The sequence below is a fragment of the Lissotriton vulgaris genome, chromosome 11 (assembly GCF_964263255.1).
Source record: "Lissotriton vulgaris chromosome 11, aLisVul1.2, whole genome shotgun sequence".
Classification (NCBI taxonomy): domain Eukaryota; kingdom Metazoa; phylum Chordata; class Amphibia; order Caudata; family Salamandridae; genus Lissotriton; species Lissotriton vulgaris.
The window spans coordinates 193,816,370-193,842,259 of record NC_141699.1 but is presented as its reverse complement, the minus strand read 5'-3'; the positions used below and the strand labels follow the sequence as shown (position 1 = coordinate 193,842,259).

General features: G+C 45.8%; 1 protein-coding gene across 1 annotated transcript in view; it reads right to left on the bottom strand.

Moving 5' to 3' along the window:
- ISCU (iron-sulfur cluster assembly enzyme) overlaps window positions 1-24,127 on the bottom strand; it is a 91,475-nt gene extending 67,348 nt beyond the window's left edge. Inside the window, exon 1 of the mRNA XM_086943091.1 lies at window positions 23,974-24,127. Coding sequence (XP_086799217.1) covers window positions 23,974-24,078 — 105 coding nt within the window. The 5' untranslated portion in view covers window positions 24,079-24,127. The remainder of the gene's footprint in view (window positions 1-23,973) is intronic.
- Window positions 24,128-25,890: the final 1,763 nt, after the last annotated feature.

The window sequence follows — 25,890 nt, the reverse complement described above, 5'->3', positions numbered from 1 at the left end:
CTTTAAGGAGTCAGAAGGAAAAAAAATTTCAGGGAGCGCATTGCTTTGCCTAGGGTGCCCTCCCGTAGAGCGAATGTTTAATTGTAGACTTGAACTGAGAGATATTTGAACATGTGGGGTGCCCAGAGTGTCCAGTGGGCAACCATCCAGTATTGGGGCCTCGTGCACAACACAGGAAAGACGCACATTTTGGCTTGGTTTACCTGAAGGCCAGATAAAGACCCATATTCAAGGAACTGCAGGACTAAGCCTATATCCTGCTCCCCATTCTGCAGGTTGTCCGCATAAAGGGATAGGATTTATTCCTCCCTTTCCACTGCGAGTCCCCTACCCCAGCACTCTATTCTAATATACTCTGTCAGCGGCTGAATGGCCAGGGTGAAAAGCAATGGGGATAGCCATCTCTGTCTTGTGCCACAGAAGATATCATATGTGTTCAAGATGGTGCATTCAGCTTTCACCTTGGTGTAGGCATGGAGTACAACAGCTGCACCTAGTTGTCCCATCCCTCTCCCAGCCCCATGCTGATCATAGCAGACTACAGAAACTCCTTCTGCGCAGTATCGAAGGCCTTATCCAGTTCCACCAATATGATCATGGCCAGCAGATGGAATGACCAATCCTGGTTAGGAATTATGTTGTACAACAGTCTGAGATTGAGGGAGGTGTAACAGGCCAGGATAATCCCTTTCTGATCAACATGTGTAAGAGCAGGCAAGTGCAGCCCCAACCTGGAGGACAGGGCCTTGAAGTCAGCACTGAGCATGGAGAGTGGTTAGTGGTCTGTCGTGCCAGCCTCAGGTGAGATGGTCTTGGATAAGCTTGTTGAGTCCAGGAGTCGCCACAGCTTGCATGCTTTCTTGCACAGGGCCAGTATCGCAACATACGTTGTGTAATATTTCAGGGGGAGGTCATCTGGTGCCATTGAATTTCAAGTGGCTATACCCTTGATGACAGCCCGTATTTCCGGGACCGTTATCGGTCCCACCAGCCCCTCGGCTTCCCCCACTGGGAGTCTCCAGAGCTATATCTGATCCTGGAACATGTTGGGTTCCTCCAGTTGGGCTGACCCCTGCGGACCACGTAGGGAAACAATCCTCATGAATTGCTGTATTTATTGTTACTGGATAGTAGAGGGTATCTCTGCCCCGGGTTACCATGTGAGTGATGGGTGAACTCCTGCCCATGGGGCAGACCATCCAGGCCAGCAACTGTTCTGGTTTCTCTCTACCTCGGGGGCAATATTGCCCCTATAATTATGTCACCAGAGGAGTTCTACCATTGTATTATCTAGGTCCATACCCAGAGGGTTGTCCAGCTGATGTAGTGCGACGTCCGTTCGGGTAAACTCTCAGTTGAGCTCAAGACGTATCCCCACCATTTGGCCTATAGAGTGGCCCCTCACAACCACCTTGAAGGCTTCCCAATTTACACAAAGTTGTACACAAAGTACTAGACGATGTGATCATGTAACATATCACAAAATACCTCATCCTCAAGGGCTGTGTGCAGGCACCAGGTTGGAACCGCTGGGCGCTCATCCACCAGTTGAAATGACAGCAGGAGCGCACTATCATTGCACAGCATATTACCCGAGTTATTCTGTGCGTTTTACGTAGTGGCAGAACTCCCTAGAACAGACGTTCCAGTCTATTCTGATATGTCCCTTATACGTGTTTTTTTCCTTCATGTCCCAATGTTTTATCCATGCCCTCAGTTGTCTTATGTGCCAGTGCTACAGGTAGCGACGGAGTTAAGCGATCTCTTACAGTACCTAAGACGCAATTAAAGTCTTCCCCAAGTCAATAGGGTACCTTTCAACAAGTAACTAAGTGCTGTCGTAACGGAGCTCCAAAAATGGGCAGGTCTTGATTCAGGCATAAACATTGCCTAGCACCACCACACTGTGCCGCACAGCCAACCCTCAACCAGGATACATTTACTCTCCTTGTCAGTTTAAACTGTTATCGCCTAGAAGGAGATTCCTGCTCTCACCCAAATTGCACCCCATGAGTAAATGCGTAGTATGTGGTGGCGTGCATCTGACCTCGCCAGCGGCGTTGCAGTTTGTCAGCCTCTCAATCAATCAGGGGAATTTTAAGCACACTACTCACCCATGAGGGTCTCAAGGTGCTGGAGAGGGGGGGGGGGGGGGGGGGGGGCGCAGCTCCGTTCAGCCGAAGAGCCAGGTCTGGAGTGTCATGCTGAAGATGTTGGCGTGGTTATCTTGAAAGTACCTCTTCTCAACAGGGAGCTAGTGGAGGTTCCGCAGGTGATGTGTGTGTGTCAAAGGATGCAGAGCACGAGTCTGGGTGCGGTGTTCTGTACGGTCAGGGATGTGGAACTCCTATAGCCCAACGCCCAGGACATATTGTTCGGGATCAAGGGCAACAAGTTTTCATGTGTATTTTGTCCTTGGGACAAGTAGGCCCAACACCCTGCAGCACAAACCCTATGGCTGGCAGTCTGCAGTACCACATTATGGATCAGGGAAGGGCACTGTCTGCAGTTAAGGTCATATTTTTGCCCATATGTTAATTCTTTTCAAACCTGTATTTATGGTTCATTAATTTAAAGTCTTTATTATTAGTGTGATCTCTATGTTGTAAGCTCCGACTGCACTACGGCCAGTGGTTCCAGTATAAATACGTGTACACACATTTTCAAAGTTAATATGAGGCTATGTATAATCATCCCAGAATGCGCTCCGATTTGATGCAAATGTTTGCAGAAGCTTGAAAGCAATATTGAGGAGTCTTTGCTTTTAAAATAAAATGTTCATTAAAAAATGAAAGCAGGAAAATAACATTCTGCTAAACTATTGTAAACTTTCAGGTACCATTCGTTTGCAGCATCACTTAGTAACGTGTTGATGCATGCTAGTATTTCCCAAAAATATTCATAATGGAAAATCAGTGCAACAAGTTTCAACAAACTTGTGGGATGCAAAAATAAACAAGCATTTGCAAAATCAGCAGGTAAAAAAATCAGTGGTCAGCTTTTTCTTTGTCAATGTGTGACTTGTGTTGGCATGGTTTTTGTGAAACCTTATGGGTGTGGGAGCTGTCAGGCCCTCGCCATTATAACAAACATTGGCAAAAGCAAAAATTGTTTGTTGGTCTCAAAAAGCACACACTGCCACAGTAGTAACTGGCACTGAACAAAACTACTTTGTGTGCAGATATGTACCTTGTGAAAGAGCAAATTGCTGTCACCCAAGAGGAGGGGAGAGGGGATTTTAATAAAAACAAAAAAGGTCAGTTACCAGACCAAATTAGGGGTTCAATTATTAATGAAAGTCTCAAAAATGCATCCATGGTATATGTTCTTGCATTAAGTGCAGCTATGCGGTTTTCGTGAATTCAAGAATTTACAGAAGTAGGACAAGAGACACTACTAGAAAACATTTGTGAACTGCATTGTAGCATGAGCAAATATGCATGTGTTTGCAAGTTCACTTTTCCTCCAACCACTTTATCTCCAACTACGGAAGAAGGTTTAAGTCTGCCATTGTCCGGAGTAAATTTTCAACATTTCTCAGTATGGGAAAAGATTAAAGAAGAGCTGTTGAAAACCCTTAAAATCATGCAAGTTAGAAGGTCTGCAGACTCAAAAGAGCATTCCAACCATGGAACTATTGCTTACCACTACCTTCAGCCCCAGTATGTAGATCTGTGGAAACGTGACAACATAAGGGGATTGCAAGTATACAAACAATATTATGGTATGAGCCCTGGCATAATCAGAGAGGCTATATCAGAGCTCTTATATAATGAGATTGCTTCCATAATTTGTTGCTGCAATACATGGGACCAAAGGGGCAAGTGGATTTTGGTACAGGACAAGTAGATTTATGAAGCAACCTGCCCCATGGACAAGTAGCTATTTTATGAAATTCCACACCCCTGACGGTCTGGAGCTTGCAGAGTAGAGACTTGTTGATCCTGGCGTAGAGGGTGTTTCCATAGTTGAATCTGCTGGTTATGAGTGCATGGGTGACGGTCTTTGTTTCGGGTGCGATCCATTTGAAGGTCTTTCAGAGGATGCAAAGGATGTTCAAACAGCTGGAGGCGACTGCTTTGACAGGAGTATGATGGCAAGGTCCGGGCATGGTCGGTGGGAGGGCTGGGGGCCAGAAGGTGTTGTCCCATGCGGCGGGGAGGGTACAAGGATATGTGTTCTCAGAGTAGAGTTTCAGGCAGCTGCTGCGCATCCAGGATGCAACATCCTGCATTCCTTCCTGGAAGTTGGGTCTGGTGGTGGTGGGGTACTTGGTGAGGGAGAGGATGAGCTGGGTGTCGGAGTAGAATACTGCGCCGAGTCTGTGCTGTCTGAATGGCAGCAAGGGAAGCCATGTAGATGTTGAACAGCGTGGGGCTGAACGATGATCCTTGGGGGACTCTGCAGTTGATTTCCATGGGTTCGGATAGAAAGGGAGGTAGTCTTTGGGTTCTGCCGATTAGCAAAGAGCGGTTCCAGTCGAGGGCTGTTCCTTTTATGCCGGCATCGTTGAGTCTGGCAGTGAGTGTGTGGTGGGAGACTGTCGAATGCTGCTCAGAGGTTGAGTAGGATCAGGGCTGCGGTGTTTCCTCGCTCGGGGGGGGGTGCGGATGTCTGTGGCAGTGAGTAGAGCAGTCTTGGTGCTGTTGTATCCGGATTGGGAGGCGTCGAGGATGGAGTTTTCTTCAATGAATTTTGTTAGTTGTGCATAGACATTCTTCTCAGTGACTTTGGTTATGAAGGGAAGGAGAGAGATGAATCTGTAGTTATTTAGGTCCATCAGGTCTGCAGGGGGTTTCTTGATGAGGGGCTCGACTTCGGCGCGTGTCCAGTCGCCTGGGAAAGTGCTGGATTTGAAGAAGGCATTGATGGTGCATCGTAGCTATGGAGTCGACAGCTTTGTTGAAGAGGTGAGGAGGGCAGGGGTCCGTTGGGGCTCCTGAGTGAGTGCTCTTCATGGTTTTGGTGGTATCTTTGATGGTATAAAGATAGAGAGGAACCCCTTGGTACGAGCAAGGGAATTGGGGTTTTAGACCTAAGTAAGAAACAGATTGATTCCCTTGGGTTTGTGTACAGGAAAAGCTAGAAAATTGGCTATAACACAGTGGAATTATGCTCCTCAAGTTAAAAAATGTAAACAACATAAAGAGTACATAACAATTTATTCAAATATTTAAAATAGCATACAGTACATTTGTAAAATAGTATGAACACACAATTAAAAACAAATATATATTTTTGTGACCTGCACAAAAGTATGGGACAGACAAACCTAAATTGTAAAACATAAGACTTGAAAGTTTACAAGGCGTACATTCACAGAAAAAGTTTCAAACTACCCTGGTGTTATAACCTTACAATCTTATATGCATCAGGGAGGAACAACATGAATTGTACTCGAACTTGCGTCGACGCGTTTCGGTGGTTTTGCGTGTAATTCGGTGCCACCTTTATCAAGACTGTTATTTTCGGGAGATATTTTACCATCTGCGGATTATTTTTATCATTCCTATCCCGTAATGATCCGTATCCCTCCGATCCGTATCCCTCACTTGAAAAACGGACACCCATAGTGAAGCTACGCTAGAGCTGAATCAGGGGATACGACTACTTGAAATACCCCAGATTACAACCAGGACTAGGCAGCTCACCGCGCCTTCCTAAACTATTTTTTGAAACCAAGTTGTCCTATATATTGAATGGTTTACAAAGGCCATTTCCAGAATCGGCTCAGCATTATAACCTGACGCTTGCCAGAGAGAGCGGTTGGCCAATTTTACAAAAGTGTCCACAGATCGACGGACTTGGAATCAATCCCATTATCATTACGGGATAGGAATGATAAAAATAATCCGCAGATGGTAAAATATCTCCCGATTCCTGAGAATCACAGCCACTACAACCTATAGGAAACGCCACATTAAGGAAACCTACAGGAGACTTATGAGGACCCAACTGTATGACAGACAACGAAAATAACAGTCTTGATAAAGGTGGCACCGAATTACACGCAAAACCACCGAAACGCGTCGACGCAAGTTCGAGTACAATTCATGTTGTTCCTCCCTGATGCATATAAGATTGTAAGGTTATAACACCAGGGTAGTTTGAAACTTTTTCTGTGAATGTACGCCTTGTAAACTTTCAAGTCTTATGTTTTACAATTTAGGTTTGTCTGTCCCATACTTTTGTGCAGGTCACAAAAATATATATTTGTTTTTAATTGTGTGTTCATACTATTTTACAAATGTACTGTATGCTATTTTAAATATTTGAATAAATTGTTATGTACTCTTTATGTTGTTTACATTTTTTAACTTGAGGAGCATAATTCCACTGTGTTATAGCCAATTTTCTAGCTTTTCCTGTACACAAACCCAAGGGAATCAATCTGTTTCTTACTTAGGTATCTTTGATGGTGACAGGGGTCCAGGAGGTGATGGTGGGCCGGCTGTCATCGCAGGAGGGAATAGTAGTTTCTGGAGTCAGCTCGCGGAAGTGGTCGTAGAGGGCTTTGATTTTCAGGTAGAAGTTGGAGCCGATCTTGTTGTAGAGGTCCTAGGAGGGAGTGACGTCAATGGCTTCGTTGGTGGGTCTGGTGAATTGCTGGATGATGTCGACGAGTTCCTTAGAGTTGGTGAGGATTTTGATCCGGATGAAGGTCTTCTTTGTAGGATCTTATGCGTTGGCATGCATGTAGGTGGTCAGGTCTTCCGGGGTTTGGTGTTTCTCCATCATTTTATCAAGACGTCTACAGGAGCGCCTGGCTTCTTCAAGATCGGTGGTCAGGAGGCCTTCAGGGGACGTTGTCGGTTGGTGGTGTGAGCTTTTCTGAGCAGTTAGGGATCCTGCGATGTAGTTCCTTGGCTGCAGAGTTGGTGTTGGTCGAGGCGGAGGGTGGGGGGGCTGGGGGGGTTGTGTATGAAGTGGAGTTTGTTCCCACCTGCGAAGATGGGGTTGAGGGTGTGTCCTGAATTATGGGTAAGGGTGGTGACAGCAGTTTTCGTCCCAAAGCTCACTAGAGTGACTACTTGCCTATCGGTTTACTGAAATGAATGGGCTGGGAATGCAAGGTTACACTTGAAACTCAGCTGTTGGAAAGGGCAATGTCTCTACAACACACAGCCTCTCTTCCGGGAATTGGTAAATGGGGCAAGACTGGCATCTCCACAGAGAGAGAAGTGTGGCAAGGCTCTCCCTTCAAATCATTCTGTGACCTCCAATTTGAGTACTCCTTACATAAAACCCAGTTGTTTACATACTTGCACTGATGCCAGACCCTTGACCAACACAAAGGCTCTCATCAAAGTCCCTGAATATAGCCCTCTAGAGGTCACAATCCTAATGAATCCAATAGGCAAGGGAGGCATATCTAGAATCCACAAAATTCTTGTTAACACCCCAACACTCTTGACATTACGAACATGATCTGAGACAGCTGGGAAACCCTAATTGGAGTTATGCATGCAGGTCCTCTAGGACTCTGGTTATTTCCTCCAGACACGGCTTTATCCAACTAAAATACCTCCACCGAACGTTTCTTAAACAAGAGACTGTGGTGGGCAAAAAAAGCAGTCACTTTCCTGCTATAGGCATCCCAAGCCATACACTTACTTCTGTCATGCAGACATGCAAATGCCCTTCTATCAGATGAAACTGGGGTGGCTGTATTTGCGACCTTGTGACAGTTTTGGGGATACTCATTGACCTTACTTCACAAGTGGGATTGTTGGGCATCATTGAGGACAGCTAAGATACCAAAGAAAATTGTTCCCTGGTGGGGGTTGAGGCAATACTCGCTAAGAGAGACTTTGCTAAATCCTGGAACTCTCCATCCCAGCCCTCTACGGCAAGTTGGAGCAAAGCAGTTAACTGACATGCCAAATCAGAAGAACTCATCTATATATTTTCTAGGGGATGTACAAGAAAACACCAAAAGTTAAGGGCGGAATGGCAAGCATATTGTGGGCTGAGCTAGGCTTTTAAAGAAAGTATGTGGGTAATATGGCTTGCTCTACAAATGCTACTTACAGTCTGATGGTTGTTTCTGTAATGTTGCGGTACATGAACAAAACAAATGCAATTGTGATTTAAAAAAATATTCTAAGGCACATCGGAGATCCATGACCTTAAAAAGGAACTCTGCTTTCCCCTCATTCCCCTATAAGGTCCAGAACTCCTCTGTGAAGTGCAATAGCCTTATTATGTACAGCAAGTGAAACTTAATCCCATATCTTATCAAAAACATATCCTTATTGCCTTTGTGAACTTCAAGACAACATTTAATGGGGCATACAGAAACCACCTTTGAAGTTACATAAATGAGGAACCTGTCGTCCTTCTTAAAAGCCAGCATGCAACTTTGCAGGGACCCTTGGACCCAAGTTAAATTGTGCCCAGCAACATCAGTTCACCCAAGTTGCAAACAAATCATAACCTAAAACAAAACTTTAGTCTTGCACCACTCTTATTTAGGTTGATATACAGTTGATCTAAAATGCAGCAGCTATTTTACCTCAAAACTAAACAACACTTAAATAATGTGCTCCAGTATGCTTACAACACTTTTCAGGATTTAACTGCCACCGGTCTACAAAGGGCAATTCATGTATTGAATGGTTTTAAAATGACTAACAAATCAGTCCTTAATCCGAGCAAAAACAGTTACGTTTGGTAGAAAAACGGTAAAGTGGAAATGTTGGCAGGTTAAAAGGGTCTTTATTTTGCTTAAAGCTTCTTAACTATCTTGGATTATAGTTAGAAAATCTGGGTTGCGTAAAGTATCACGTTTCAAAATAAAGAGAGGCTCTGGGCTCATTTTTTGGTATATGTAGAATATGTAGGCAGCTCCCTAGTCAACACCACAGCAAGTGCTTAAACGTTATCAAAGTCACATTTTTACCAACTGAGTTATGGAGAAAAGGAGTTTCCTGGTACATTGGCAATGCAGTTGTACTTTTTTCTGTGCTTGTTATTTAGAACAGCATTTTTACTTCCAAGTTCTACTGAACCTTGTCAAATCAAATTAGAATTTAGGCTGCTTTGTCAACTGTCAACCCAAGGCCCAGGTCGTCAAATTTTGCTTGAGAGCAAGAGCAGTCCCTAGTTTATCACACGTCTAATATGGGAAACCACCCAGGTTTTGATCTGTCAGAATTGTCCAAAGGAAAGGGGGTCCCATTTAGCTAACCCGCTAAAATCTCTGTGCTTACAGAATATTAAGATAAACAGGAATTGTTGAAGTGTACTGTCAAGCAAAATTTACATGCATGCTCACATTCCGATGGCTTTCTCTTTCAAAGTCAATCTTCTTTTGCACCTTACGAAATTGTGAGTTGACCGGTTAGCAAACCTCTGAATTATTTATTAGCACCTATTTCAAAATGGTTTTGTATCTGCGTTTTGTTTATACCTATATTTGAATTTAGTTACAAAAGCCTGTGGCCAACTGCTATATGTGCAATGGCCACTAAGAAGACTTGACATATATTGGTTTGTGTCCAACTTTATTGACGGAAAGGCGCACATTGCTGAAAGCTCATTGTGGGGCTTTGGTGGTCCGCGCAATATCATCAGCAGTAGACACTGGTCTGAATAGTTCCGCTCCGCAACTGATCACAAGAGCAGTGAAATACTTAATGCTATAGTTATTGAACCAGTTAAGATAACTGATGACGGTAAATAGATAATGAATGTTACATTTATAATTCTCTCATTGCTGCTTATGAATTATTCCAGTTTAGATGTTAATGGACGCTGTACTCTGCAAATTTAACCTTTTACTTATCAACATTGTAACTGGTTTCCTTGCATGTAGTAAGAGCTTTAAATAACCAATAAAGATCTTTTAACTTTCAATAAAAATGGGCTGCATTGTCTGAATACTACACTAGGAGTTCATTTTAGAAACAAGAATGTGAGTAAATACAGAACTTGAGATGTTCTTGGTTTGTATGCAAAAAAATGTATTCTAAAGCACAGCTTGGTCTAGGGTTGAGGCATAAATAGGCGGTGGTACGTACTGCTTTATATCAGTCTTACTGACAGATAAGGAAACAACTGACCCAATCTCAGCTGTGAGACAATGGCAATTTTTTTTATATATAATGCACCGTCACAATTAGATACGTTGTTGTCAAAAGGAGATTGGAGAAGAGAAGGCATAAGTGGATGAAGAACAATTAGTTTAGTGCCAAGAAAGTACAAGACCTGGGATTCTCAATCAAATCTCATATTCAGATTAGAACCACCAATGTTTGCTGCAGAGATAGTTCAGCCTTAGGTTAATGGATACAGACTAGGCCGGGAATACCCAAAGTACCGCTCGGAACCGCATGTGGCCCTCCTCACCTTTAATTGCAGCCCCCTGCTAAACAGCAGCACTGGGCTGTGGTCAACTGATCGAGCAGGAACATTCAGAAAGATGTGAAACAAATGCGCATGCTTTATTTATACATTAACTAAAGTAATGGTAAAGAGGAATGCATCCTAGACAACTAATCTTTAAGAACACTTTTAGTTTCAAAGACATCTTGCACTAAAAATGTAAGAACACGAAAAAATCTCTGCAAACTTCAAAAATGTGTATTATATTAACCTGCATGAGCGTTTTACCTTAGTTGATCAGATCACTGCAACGAGAAGTGTTTATTAGCAATGATAGTTTTTCTAAACATGATCTTGGAAACACAAATGCCGCCCCCATTTTGAAAACAATGCCATCAGTGAGCAAAGAGGCAAGTCACTTGTCTGGTGCACCTTGTGTTTAGCCTTGGTAATTATATATTTAGAAAATTAAATTTTATTAAATAAAAACACAAGAGAAGGTTTGTACAGCACACATCCTGAACTTGTATATTTTAAGGCGCTCTCATATGTGGTGGTAAAAAAGGTGGAAAAGTGTAATGAACCAATTGCCTGGTATCACACAATTTCGTAAAGTGGGGAAGCCAGTAATGACACCAGCTTTTATGGTTTTCAAATTTTTGCAATTCATCCACCAGATGAGTATCTCTTTCCCTGTGACGTTTTTAGGTTTTGCCTGCAAGTGCTCACGTAGTGAGCATGCGCTAAAAAACCTTTTGAGTTCTATGTCGGCTTGATGACCCGCCTCTGTCTCTCATTGGCTAGCTCCATAAATGGAGGCTAGCCATTGGGAGACAGAGGCTGTCAATCACGCTTTCTTGCGAAAACGCGATTCGGGGGCGTTTCTCCGGCTTTTTTTTAAGTCCCGCCCCTTTGTCCCGGGCCGCGCTGTGATTGGCTGCCGGCCCGGGACACCCCCATGACGTCATTCCCCGGGCCGCGCTGTGATTGGCTGGCCGGCCCGGGACCTGACTTGTTTAAAATGGTTGCTACTTTGTCACCAACAACGTGCGCTCCTTTTTGTGCAGGGGACCGCTAAGCATTTTTGACACGCAGCCCTGAAATTATTAGATACCTTATATTGGAACACATCACGCGGGAGGTGCGGGGGGTGGGGGGGTGCGGACCGCACGGGTGACACCGTCACCATCTGGTTACGCTGTCCGCCACTCCATACCCTTCAGGTTTTTGCTCACCGCAACTTTGTTTACCTTGGACGGTGGCGCGAGGACAGTGTCAGCCTGACGCCACGGGGCCCAGTCAGGTTACGTGCAGGCCGGCGCCGCGGGGAACCGTCGTCACATCCTGATTTCTGAGCGGGGAGCCAGAAATCAACTTGTGGAGGGCTGGTTGTTGAATTTGGCTTGGCGCGCCGCCCCGCCCGCAAACAATGGTTCTCGCAGCTTCCTGCTGCATCTCGCATCAGCCCGAGCCGGGCCTGGTCGCAGTGTGCTCTCAGCTGCTACACCCTCCCAAATTTAAGTCTTGCCGCAGCTGAGGGAAGGAGGCAGTCACCCGCGATGCAGCGGCCTCCAGGACAGTCTGTCACCGACTGGGCGGTCCCGATCGGGTCTCACTGGACATCCTGGACGACGCTTCTCCCTTCGGAAACGTGAGTGATAAAAAAAAAACAAGTTTAGCATTTACTCTTTCATTTGTGATAAGTGCTGCACTGCACCACGTGTCGGCCGTTTGTTTTCTTAGTGCTAAATGTCAATACCAGCTTCAGTGAGGTAATGGAATCTCTCACTGCGCTCGTTTTTAATAAAATTAAGAATATGCCTTTAAATTATACCACACTTTCCTGTGCGTGGCGCTGGGCCGATCGGGGTCATTGAGCCGCACTGTGACAAAGTTGTGGTGGCAATCAGCACTGCTCGCACCACAGGGATTATTTAAAACATGTCACCTGTGACCCTCCCGATCCCGGACCATAGACCATGAAGGCTGTGGCGCCCTGAGCACTCAGTTGTGCAGCTTTGCTGCTTAGCTATGTTTGAATCATGCCCAGCACGCAGCGACATCACATTCTGGTAGTGCTGCCGGAGCTGGTGTTCCCTCCTGGTTGTGGCAAAATCATGGCAGCGCTGCTCAAACTGCCGCCTGGCTGCAGTGAATTAAAAAGCGTAATCCTTATCATGACCATCCCCTCCACGCCCCCCGTGAAGTGAGAGGGAATGACTGTGCAGGCCAGGACTGGACTCGGAATCTGAAGTAAATCAGATAAACACTGTGTTACCTGATTGCTATTTTTTGTGTAAGCGGCACCTGATCTTACCTATAATATGTGTTTTTAGTGTAAGCGGCAGCGCGTTATCACCCGTCTGCAGTGTTGCTGAAGTTCTGCCCTGGGCATGGCTGCAGACTCGAGGCTGCCTGTAGGCCACGACCAAGTGTGTGCTGCCTCACAGAGCCTGAGGCTGCCAGCCTTGCCCAACATGCCCGGGTTGCATGCTGCTGTCTGCCGCCAACGTTTTCATTTCAGCCAACAGCACCAACTAAACACGTTACTATAGGGTGCTTTTACTAACTTGTAATTTTGACCAGGAAGCAGTAAATTGTTAACATGAAATTAAACACAATTCACGCATTACTTGTGTGAACCAACGCACAAATATTTGTGCAGTTCTCTGCATTGCTTTGCTAAAGAGTCCAATCAAAGGAGATTATTATGCACACCTGAAAACACGGCTTCAGAGTTCAGACTCTTGGGGGTGGTTCTGGTTCCCCTTAACAGTAGCATTAGAAACTATATAAAGTGAAACTCTGAAAGGAAACCCAAAGTTTTCTAAGTATGTGCATTAATACTTTGCCTTCCCTGAACACTACTTCCAAGAATAACTGCAACATTTAAATCATTAAAGTGCTGATTCTATTATGGGAAGTGTGTCATCCAACATTTGGTTTACGTTCATTTTAACAGAACAAAACTGAAAACTTTTTTATTTCAACATGGTATCTATGTTAGTGTGCATTTCCAGTTGAACTCAACTGTCTTACCCGGAATTACGATGACAGTTGACGTATGTTCATATATTTTTTTCTTCATGTGGTATTGTGAAGTTTATGTTTTAAAACCCTGCCCCCAGTCCACACCCATGGCTCTTCATCTTTCGTTCCAGAGATAGGTGCAAGTTACATTTTGCGAGTACCTGTTGCTTTAGGTATTTTAGGGCTGTAGATTACTAATTGGACGAATAAAACTGTCTTGTATACTCTTCCTTGTGCACATAGTTTAGTCTTGCTCTAACTGGTTGTAACCTATGTGAGCTTCAGCCTCACTCGCCGATTCAGACTCCGGTACCTCGGACCTACAGGGTGTGCACAGGCCGCACTCGCCTGATGCTTGCCCGATGCTGAGTGTCAGTGACTACTGTCCAATCAGGTTACAAGGCCACTTTTATTTCTGGTGCTATAGAGCAATTTTAAGATCCTAAGAGTTTCCTGTTGCTCAAATAGGTGTAATTTCTGATAATTAAATGTTTCCCTGGTCTTCATTGCTTGCTTTTGCTTGCGAGAAAGTGTCACTCATAGTCGTTAAAATGTCACTCATAATTACACTAAAATTATGAAAATGTCACACATGGCAATCTGAAACCTTGGCAGCTATGACATTCCTGTGTGCGTAGTTTTCCCGATATACTTGTTTTTTCCCAGCATACTGACTTGCATGTTTGCCAATAGATAACAGCTCGCAGGTATCACGAGTCACTGACAGTGGGCGCCGTTATTCGCCAGATTTGTGCCAAAGTCAGCTCGACGAGGGAACCCCGAGGGGGACACTGGAGGAGTTCGCCAGCCATGACGTCTGTACTGCACCTGCTTATTAGCATGTGTTTACTGGGTCATACTGGAGCAGGTAATTTTCGAATGAGTGATGGAGTTCGTTCATTCAGACTCCGGTACCTCGGACCTACAGGGTGTGCACAGGCCGCAGATTTCAGGAGCCAGTTCCGTACTAAGTCTCACAGTACTGGCAGCATTTTACTCTGGTACATGGTATTTATGGAAACAGGGAATCGGCCACCAAAGTGCCGTGCACCACCACTAGACTCACGGTCAGTCTGAAGGCAGATTCCAACCCCCACGAGGATGAGGATTACTCTTGGATTCAGGATGTTAGAGAGCCATGGAGAAGCATAGAGGAAGGGGTGAAATCAACAAAGGGGTTGTTTGGGAATATCTTCTGTTTTACACGTCGGCAAAGTGTTGCTGGTGTTAACATATCGAAGATGAAAAAAGTTACATATCTTTAGCAATGTTGGCTCCATTGAACTGAGCCATGTGGCCGTGCCCAGGGGGGATGTGTGCAGATATTGGTATCAATCAGCATACTGAGCCCATGGCATGACTGCAGGGCATACTGCATGCCCAGTGACAACTAGGAGCTGGCAAGCCAAGTGATTAACGTGGGCATGGATATTTTGCCCTGAGCATGTCTGTGGTGCCCAGGCAATCAATAAGGTACCAGATCTGGTGAAATCCATGTGTATAGCTATTGGGTCATAATGATAACCCTCTTTCAGCAGTTGTTTCAAATTGTATATTCCACATCTATGGTGTCATACATTATTGTTTTTTAATTTTCAATAATTCACTGAAATGATATAATTCTGTAAAATGTGACTTTCAGTCAGTGAGGATGCTAGGAAGTAGAGCATTACACTTTAACATACAAAAGTGTTATGAAGTGTTATCATTATGCGTTTTCCTATTTCAAAAACATGTAATATGAAAATGCGTAACAGGTGTGTTAAGAAGTTTAGGTGACATTTACCGCCTCGCCTCTGCTCTATAACTATTTAAACTTATCCTCAGCGGCGCGTGCACGAATTCAAAGCACACTTCATGTGTTTATTTCAGTCACTTTGAGAAAAGCCGAGAACTGTGAGGGAGAAACCATGGGGGGGGGGGGGGGGGGTTGAGAAGGCGACGAGGAAAGGGTTAAAAGAGCAGCAGGCGGGGGAGGGGGTGCAGGCGGAGGAGGAGGGATGGTGCAGGCAGAGAGGGAGATGGTGCAGGCAGAGGGAGAAATGTGCAGGCAGAGAGGGAGATGGTGCAGGCAGAGAGGGAGATGGTGCAGGCAGAGAGGGAGATGGTGCAGGCAGAGAGGGAGATGGTGCAGGCAGAGAGGGAGATGGTGCAGGCAGAGAGGGAGATGGTGCAGGCAGAGAGGGAGATGGTGCAGGCAGAGAGGGAGATGGTGCAGGCAGAGAGGGAGATGGTGCAGGCAGAGAGGGAGATGGTGAGGCAGGGGGTGGTATGGTGCAGGCTGAGGGGGAGATGGTGTAGGCGGAGGGGAAATGGTGCAGGCAGAGGGAGAGATGGCGCATGCAGAGAGAGAGATGGTGCAGGCGGAAGGGAGATGGTGTGGACAAAGGGAGAGATGGTGCAGGAGGAGGGGAGATGGTGTGGACACAGTTTAGAGATGGTGTGGACACAGGGAGAGATGGTGCAACCAGAGGGGAGATGGTGCAGGCAGGGGGTGAAATGGTGCAGGTGGAGGGGAGATGATGCGGACAGAGGGAGAGATGGTGCAGGCAGAGGGGACATGGTGCAGGCAGAGGGTGAGCTGGTCCATCCGGTAAGTTGTGAGGGGGTGACACCATTAGTTACCCGCACCGGGTGACACCAACCCTAGTGACGCCACTGCAAGTGACTACAATATGTCTCGCTCTCTATCTGCGTCTCTATCTATCTCGCTGCCTCACTTCCTGGGACCATTCTGCGTTTAGATACATATGTGTGTTTATATTTTTAATACCCACATACTCTTGTTATCGACGAGCAACTGATCAACTGCGTTGATTTCCTAAACAGTGGAGAGTCCGGCAGGTGGTTTTGCTGAGGAACTCCGTGTATGTGGTCCCCACGGGGAGAGAGAAATCAGCCATCCAAGAAATACTAGGCCTTCCTCGTGCATTTATTTCCACGGAACATAGGAAAGCCGGCATGCAAATATCAAACACTCTTTAGAAATAGCACTCCCTAGGACAAACAGGTGGAAATGGCTGTTTTCTCCCCGCATGGATTTTCTTGGAAATGGAGACGTTCGCCTGCGTCTGGACATATATTCGCTGTAAAGTACTAACAACGTGTTCCCGACGGTGACTGCCTGCACGCCGCAGAGCTCTTTCTGCAGGCATTTATTCAGTGATTTCTGCCAGAGTGCAGGCACAGACAGGCGCGCAGTGTAGGGGAGCGTAAATGTGTCTCAGAGGGACGGACACTCGTAAGCCCTGGCGATTCCAAGTAAAATATCAGGCTAAAATCATAATGTACAGGCAGTGTCATTATGAACTCGAAGAACAGGGGGAAATGGCAGATTTCAGCTGGAGAAACAGTTTATATGACAGGGAACGGGTTTTACAACCACCCTTAGAGTTTCACTCGTGTGCAATGTTCCAAAACTTACACAGGTGAAACCTCTTGGTTCTGCAGCACTGTGGACCGGGGTTCATTTGAAAAAGAAAAAAAAGTCTTCCCTGCCACGTACCACCCTAGACATAACAATGAAGAAAGGGCAGACGGAAACCATGCCCTGTGTGGGAGGAGTTGCGCTTCAATGATTAAGTTGTTTACTGTGCAACATGGAAACTAGAGTTCTAATCCCGGCTTCCCACTCGAACACACTGAGTGATCCTGGCCAATTTACTGATTTTGCTCCCCAGCCTTCTCTTTAGCTCCAATACTTTGATATACCCAAATAATTAAGATTAACTTGCACACATGCGGAGTTACAATAGCATGCTAATGCTATTTCTTAAGAATGGGTAGAACAGTTTACCGGTGGGTACATCACCCCGTCGTAGTGTCGCGATATTCTGTGCCACAGTTAAGGAAAACAAAGCAGGCCAGGCACGTGGCACTAGCAAATTAATTCAGGCAGGATAATGACAATTTCAAAGTTTTGGTAATTAGAGGGCGAGGAGGCGCAATGGCTGAGCGTCACATGACAGACCAAAGGGACAATTGGACGTGTGTCTGTGGGGAGAGTGTGTTGTTAAAAAGCTTTCTATTGCTGCATCTGAGAACCACCGTTTATTTGTTTTTGGGGCTGTGTGTATTGTAGAGGGCGTTTTCGATTGTGCCACGAAAATAAGTTGCACAGTTTTGCAAGACCGATGTTTCAGAGATGCACGTGCAAGCGTAATATGATTTCAAGGATCCTTAAACGCTGTTCGTGCCTTTGAACCTTGCATTCCTGCCGCTATCTCAGCCTGATGTGGTGTTTTTATCCTATTTCACATGGAATGTCAGCCATCTTTGTTCTCCTGCCGTGCCTTTTAGGTGGTGTTTTTCAGTCTGGCCTGTCATGCTTGTCTTCTTCTCAGCAGATCTCCCAGCAGACATGTCTAGCACGGAAGGGGCACGTGCGCCTAATCCAGGCTTGCACACACATAGGTGTATTTATTCTGGGATGTCGATTGTGGGCACGTGCAGAGTGAATCGCTCTCTTCCGGCTTTAGCAGCCACCATTGCTGTTTCACCACTGTCAACTTTAAAATATTCTATCTCAGGGCTATGAAATCTCATGTTTCTTTTTCACTTGACAGTATTCGCTCTTCACTGAAAGTAGCCACGTGCTTCTGAGAAATATAAGCAATAACAGAGATGCTGCTGGGAGCATTTTAGGTAGGCAGCAAACTGGGCACACTTTGGAAAACTTAATTCATGCATTTGTGTGTATGTGGATGGATTTTCAGAAAGTAGACAATATAGTTGTTTTTTTATGGAAACTGTATGACAGAGTCCACTATTGTATATCTTTTTAGGTCTCGCCTGTCGATGCGCATGCGCATCGAGCAAGCGAGACTATGGGGGCTCATCGACTCTTTATCTAACTTGCAAGGAATCGTGGCGATTCCTTGCAGTGCCCGTGACTTTTAAGCTCAATGCGCATGCGCATTGAGCTTAAAAGCGCGTGCACATGGCCCCAGCCGCCTGCCTTGCCTACTCTCCCGCCCCCTCACTTCTTGATTGCACGGCCGCTAGGCCGTGCCTCCCCTACTCCTCCTACTCTCCTCCAGTCTGTTCCCGCACTCCTCCCACACCCCCGCTCCGCCCCCTCACTCTCTCTGCCCCCTCTAAAAAGAAATACAAAACAAGCGCTACCCGTTCTAACATTGAAGACTTTCTAAAAAAATATTATATTATATATACGTTTCTGACTATTAATGCATGATAGAACGCAGATTGTTTACCCGCTCCGCCCCCTCCCCTTCCCGCCGTGTCGCATTTCTCCTCCCCCCTCCCCTCTGTCTTGTTCAATAGAGGTTGCCAGATAGCTTCATGGCTGCTAGTCAGTTTTTACATCTACAAACTCAAATATCAAGAATATTGCGATCAGCTGGTATCCCTTTTCCTCCAGAACATGCAGTCACTGGACGCATTGGCTGCAGTTAGGTTACCTTAAGGGCACGATTGCCGATGTCTAACATAGACGGCCAGCCATCTTGAGAAGCTATTTGAAAGATTGAGAAACACGGCTTGGCTAATTCAATTCCTTTCTTCATTAGTGATGTGTGTATGTGTATAGGCTACTTTTTATTTATTTTCGGGAGTATAGTTTTTTTTGTTGACAAGATTATGTATCTCGGAATACATCATAAAATGTTATTCCTGTCTAGCCACAATAGAGAACCGCATTATACATCTTCCGAGACTTTCTTTTACTTTTAGGTGGTTTTGAATCGGCCCCATTAAAACGGTTAGGTTTTTCACGTAGGCATAGACCGTCGCCATATTTGAGTAGATACGTTTGCCAGCAGTTGTCTAGCAAGTACTGTATGCCGTTTCTAGTGCTAAGGACGCTGCTCAGCACAAAGTGCATGTTTTCATTGTACTCTGAAATTGAAGCTTTTATAGAAAGGACGCGTAAGCGATTAAAGTCTGTTTCATTTGTTTAGCTTTTGCGGAGTTAAAAGCAAAGCACACTCAACAAAAACGGTCGCCTTGAATACAGTCGTTGGACGGGACCTCGATTGTGCTCTGTAGTTGCTCTGAAAAGACTTTTCTTTACGACTCCTATTTCCCACGTCTTTACCATCTCTGAGTCGCTTTATGCTTTTGTAGTTTCCTTTACAGATATTTACGTAAACACATCGCCCTCAAGCCAAATTACGATTTCTACACGTGTCTCCTCTTTGGCTGGCGCGCGCCCTGTCAAGTGGCCTCGTGTCCTAGACGCCTAAAGCCATGTCTGATTATTTTAACCTCCAGAACTTTGCATGATGGGATGTTGAGTCCAGGCTTGCAAGTGTAAAAGCGAAACTGCAAGCGCCAAAATGCAGTTTGCGATCGTCTTGGAATCGGGACAGGCGTGACGGCGCAGCAGATGGCGCGGGGCCACTAGACAGTTGGGCATGCTGAATCTAGTGTGTCCGCCTCCCATGGAGGCTGCCATTATGCCTTTTCTATGGTGCTGTCGAGTCGTCTGCTCAGATCTGCCCCTTCCTCTGGGCCCTGGCATTCGGCGCACCCACGATCTCCCACTTTTACTCTTCCAGGCAGTTGCAGCCGTTGTCCCAGAGCACTCCTGTTTTGAGTGGGTGGTCGGTAACTTGATGCCCAGTTGTATTGAAGGGATGTGTTAGTAGGCACTGACTCATTTCCTGGAGTTTCATTAACAGAAGCCGAGAGGAGCTCCGCCCTGCTGTCGCCTCCCAGCTCCTTCTCTCTCTCTCCTCCAAAGGGGGTTATTAGAGCCAGTCTCTCGCTTTCCTGCCTCACTGTGAGTTGGCCTGGCAACAGGGCAGGGAGGAATGCTAGGGCTTTTGTCGGAGTTGACACTTAGGCAGACTGCAGCAGGGTAAGCGTTTCATTACTTACACCTTATTCTTCCTCCTTCATGAACAGGGTGGAATTGCGGGCTCAATATGAGCAGGGTCGGTTTACCTGGGCTGTGGGGGATGAGTGTGAATTATTTGCCAAGGTAGCCCGGCGGTTTTAAATGAGGAACCACATCTTTATCAATAACACACCTTTTTCTTTCTGCACAAGCAAATTATTTGTCGCGCCGTCAAGCTATTTTTGCTTTTAACCCAAAATGCCTTATTTCCAGTGGTTTTTTTTGTGCGTATACTTTGCAGGGTCTCCGATTTAAAGCTATGGATTGTTATATTGGAATACTCTGGTGCGAGTTTACTTTTTCCCTTCAAGATAGGAAAGTCTGTACTCTGATGGAGCGCCTTGATGCAAGAGTCTGGAGAGGGACGTCATGCCCTGCTGCCACTACATTGTCTACACCGCTGAATGTGGCGCTGGGTTAGTTTGGGTGTATATTGTTTGCTTGGGATGCAAGGCTTCGCCTGAGCTGTTTCTGTTTGGGCCACAGTACAAGCAGGTCGCGTTGGACTCTGATGTGAATCACACAACTCCCAACATGCATTAGGAGTTGGGGATCGGGTATCATCATGTCTCTTCTCACCACCCTCTGGGTCTACATTAGCCAGTCAACTAGCCCTTTCAGCGTCATGTGACCAGCGCGCCCCATTCAGCTTTGCTGGTGTCGTATCACATGACCCAGGCATGGCCAGTCGTCAGGTTGCACCGCCCTTTGGTTCCCGAGCATGCTGTTTTCAGCCTTCTCCAACATTAACCAAATCGGCAGCGGCCTCCTCGACCGCCCACTCATTCCCGGCCATTCAGCTCAGCTGTTTACATTGCCAAATGTCTTCACAACATCTGCAGCAGCTCGGCTAAAAAAAAGCAGGAAAAATCCACAACACCCCCTTCGCCAACCAACTAAATACATCGCAACACCTGGCAAACCTTTTCAGCAAATTCTACTTGGCCGTCAGTCCGGCAGCCTCACCTCACCATTTCTAGCTTGTTGAAACCAAAAACTAGTACGTTTTTCCTGCTTATACAGTTTACTGCTGGTTAAATAACGTAAGCAGCTTATACGTAATTCATGATTTCTCAAATCAAAGGCTGGCTGTGCATAATTAAATGGTACGTCAATATATTGTCTGAAATATCAGAAACCTTTAAAAGGTGAAGGAGAAATCGGACTACAAGTTATTTGCATGTGAGAGGAGTCTACTTAATTGTTCTCATATTGCAAGAGAAACTCCTTCCACCTTTAAAATACCTTTACTAACTGTAATTTTTGGGATGAACCTACAAACGAAGGTTCTTTGTATTCGGCTGTAAAAGACTAACATAACGCAATAATATATTTGACTTTTTTTAACAATTGAGTTTGATGTGGTCTGTTCCGAACCTTTGAGCTGTGAATTTTGATTGTGCTTATTTGGTTATCCATTTGGTTTAAGGTTAATGTTTATTGTAATCTCCAATTCAAATTGTGTATTCTAGGAAATAGTTTAGAGATATGGCATTATTATCTTGAACGATTTGGATTTTTTGAAACCATATATTTGTTTCAGCCTCACTCACCCTCAACCCCTCACCCTCACTCACCCTCAACCCCTCACCCTCACTCACCCTCACCCTCACTCACCCTCAACCCCTCACCCTCAACCCCTCACTCTCACTCACCCTCAACCCCTCACCCTCAACCCCTCACCCTCAACCCCTCACCCTCCCTCACCCTCAACCCCTCACCCTCAACCCCTCACCCTCAACCCCTCAACCTCAACCCCTCAACCTCACCCACCCTCAACCTCACCCACCCTCAACCTCACTCACCCTCAACCCCTCACCCTCAACCCCTCACCCTCACTCACCCTCACCCTCACTCACCCTCACTCACCCTCACTCGCCCTCACTCGCCCTCACCCTCAACCCCTCACCCTCATTTACCCTCAACCACTCACCCTCACTCACCCTCAACCCCTCACTCTCTCACCCTCAACCTCAACCCCTCACTCATCCTCACTCACCCTCAACCCCTCACCCTCACTCACCCTCCCTCAACCCCTCACCCTCACTCACCCTCAACCCCTCACCCTCACCCACCCTCACCCACCCTCACCCACCCTCAATCCCTCACCCTCACTCACTCGCCCTCACTCACTCGCCCTCACTCGCCCTCACTCAGCGCAACCACAGCATCTTCACTAAATATATTTAATAAACTTTAAGCTATTGGCAATATAAAATAAAATCCATTTTATTTACGTATTAATTATTAATTGTTTTTTAAAGCCATTGATTTTTTTTATATCAATACATATAAGTCACATATAAGTCCCGTTAATACAAAACATGTTGCTTTACAAATGCTAGAGGTGTCACATTTACAAAAATTATAACTATTGGCTTTGTAAAGAAGAAAGCTATTAATTTAGCTATTTAACTCACTCACCCTCACTCACCCTCACCCTCACTCACCCTCACCCTCACTCACCCTCACTCTCACTCACCCTCACCCTCACTCTCCCTCACCCTCACTCACTCACCCTCACTCACCCTCACTCACCCTCACTCACCCTCACTCACCCTCAACCTCACTCACCCTCACCCACCCTCACACAGTGCAATAGGTCTCGGAGCATTTGAGTTAGAGCTTTTAGAAATGTTTATGGCTTTTTTTTTTTTAATTCTTTAGCATTGGCTACAGGAAACAAAAATGCTAAAGATTTACAAAAAAACCCATAAACAATTCTAAAAGCACTAACTCTAATGCTGCGAGACCTATTGCATTTCCAATGCTTGTTTAATGTAGCAGTCAATCTTCAAATCTGTATGTGACTTTTTACTGCACTATTATGAGAACTGTTCAGTGCTTTTTATTATTATATTACAGATGTTCACGTTCTGGGACCATGATTAAGCTATTGCCATTGTAAATGACAATGTCATTTATTTATCTGTTTTCAAAACCAACACGTAAATAAAAATGTTGTCATTTACAATGCCAATAGCTCTAACTTTTGCAAAGGCGAAACCGTTGCATTGTAAATGCTTATTATTAGCAGTCAATGTTTTGACTTTAATTGTTGGTGCATGAGACTAGAGCCTTGGTGGCAGACAGTCACGTGAAGGCTGTTGTCCGCACCATACATGCTTGGTGTCCCCCTAAGCCCTCTTTCCATCAATTCGACCATCGTATTGCTGGCATCGGTGCAGCCCTTTGGCATGCCACTGACAGTACTTTGAGGCCCCTGGGGAAATGTATGCGAGTGCCCATGGACTACGCTGCCTAATAAAATGGTGCAATTTACGAGCCCAGAGTCATTTGTATACCCGGTGTTTAAGCGTGCGTTTTGTTAAACGGATAACTTACCGTAACGAGCCAAAGAACGATGTTATAACTATAATATATACCAAGCAAGGACGTTAGTGGGCGGCCCTGAGGGTAAGGTCTACGATATCCCCAACAACTCTTGGCCTCATAGTAAGGACGTTTTAAATGGTCGGCGCAAACACTTAACAACTACGGCTCCTGCAGACTGCAATGGAAGTTACCCCGCCCCCAAACAGCAAGCAGAAAGGTGGCGGCTCGGACCGTCACCCGTGTGATGTCTTTCCAGAGTCAGCACCGCTGTGTTGTAACTTTATTCCCATCCTGCGACACACACGGGAGTTTCCAAACCTGGACATGCGCCACAACCTCCCTGTCAAGGGCAACTCGGGACTAAGAAACCAACGCTCCTAATTCAAGTATCCTTGAGCAATGCATTCCCAACACAGCAATACCTTCTTGTGGTAAGACGCGGAAGGGGCCCAGACGTCGGGAAGTGAGAACCTCCTTAGCAGCACACGAGAGAGAGCAGGGACACCAGCAGCTACAGACGCAGACATCTTCTTTCTAGAGGTTGCGGCAGCGAGTATAATCACGTGATCACATACGCACATACATAACAAGCAACGACGTATTGCGTCACTTCCGCTTTTTGTTTTGTCTAAAACATGACCTGGGGTGGGAGGTCTTTAACGCGAGTGAACTTAAGGTGAAAGTGTAGGATGTTTGCAACTGGCGTTTAAAGTTGAACGCTGAATTCGTGGATTTTGTTTTTGTTTTAACTTTTCCACAAACTGGTTAATAGCCGTGCAGAATGCAGATCTTCTTTCTCACATAGTACGACAGCACTGACGACGACCGTCTTATAGGCTGTAGTGTGAAATCGATGATAATGCGCTTCGATATGGCATTACACCCCACACAAATGCAACACTATTACTTCCTAGTGGGGATCTTTAAAGGGTCCGTACATTAGACGAGGAAACGAAGCGGTGGCGCAGTATCACAACAAGCATTGAAAATGCAATAGGTCTTGCCTTTGATTAAGATAAAGCCAGGGCACAAGTCCTAAACAAGCATTTACAATGCAATGGTCTCGGCATTATTAAAGGTAGAGCTATTGGCATTGCTCATGTTTTTTAAAAAAAATCATAAATAAATGGCATTGTCATTTACATTGCCAATAGCTTAATCGATTGCACATGCAAGACCTATTGCATTAGCACCCACACACAGAGTAAGTAGTAGAGTAGTAGAGTGAGTAGTTGATAGTGAGTAGGAGTAGGAGAGAGTTATTAGTAAAGAGAGTATTAGAGAGCGAGTTGTAAAAAGTGAGAGTGTGTATTATTATTATTTTTTTTTAAATATGTTTTATTGAAACACTTGACATACAGTTACTTTTCTTTGTAAGCATAATCTGTAATGGAAACAGTGAATTAAGCAGCTCGTACAATATCTGTGCGAATGTTGATGACAGCTTAAAACCCAATAAATGCAATCATTAGCGAATAATGCAACCAACAGCGATGGGGACAGTCTCAACGTTCACAATAAATGACACTCTGTCCTTGCACTACAACATATTTTGCGGTGTCCATCCCACCAGAGTATCTGACCCATCCCTTCAAGGCAGGCGTGCCTCTGGTCGGCTGTCCCCCTGTTGCTCACAACCCTCCGGTCAGCAATGCAATGTGTTGTTTCTCAATGGTGAGCGCTACCGACCAGGTCCGACTCTGGGCGGCGTATGTGAGTGCCGTGGGTGGCTAGTACACTCAGAGTGTTGTCGTGGTGTGGTAGAGGGTCGCGGCGGGGGTCGTCATGTAGGTTACAACCTTGTGCTCGCTTGTCAGGTGCAGAAAAAGTAAAGTAAAAGTTGTTAGAAAGGCAGAAGCAGCGAAGTCAACTGGGGGGCGACAGTCTGCTGAATCTACCCCTGATCCAATGGGGGAAACAGGAAAGAAATTGGGGGTGTAAGGAACCTTAACTCGAGGGGGGTAAGGAGGTGCTGCAGTGTGGGTCCTGTCGTGCAAGGTCCAGGTAGTGTGGCAGTGCAGGGTGGAGGCATCAGGTATGTGCAGGGCAACGGTCCTGGTGGTGTGTGTAGACTACAAGGCCTGGGGTGGGGTTGCTCCGTTGGGGTCTGTCGCATATGTGGCCCCTTCCGATTGGGGGGGGGGGGAAGGGGGAAAGGGGGGGAAAAGGGAGGTGGCCGGGGGGGGGGGGAGAGGGCCCGCCGGGGCGGTGGCTTATGTTTGTACGTGTGCGGCTCTGGTGTCTCATTATTGCTATGCATCGTACTTCCCAGATGCGTCCCTTCACCCTAATGTGGGGGGGGCGGGTTGTCATCCAGCCTACATCACCCCTTTGTCGCG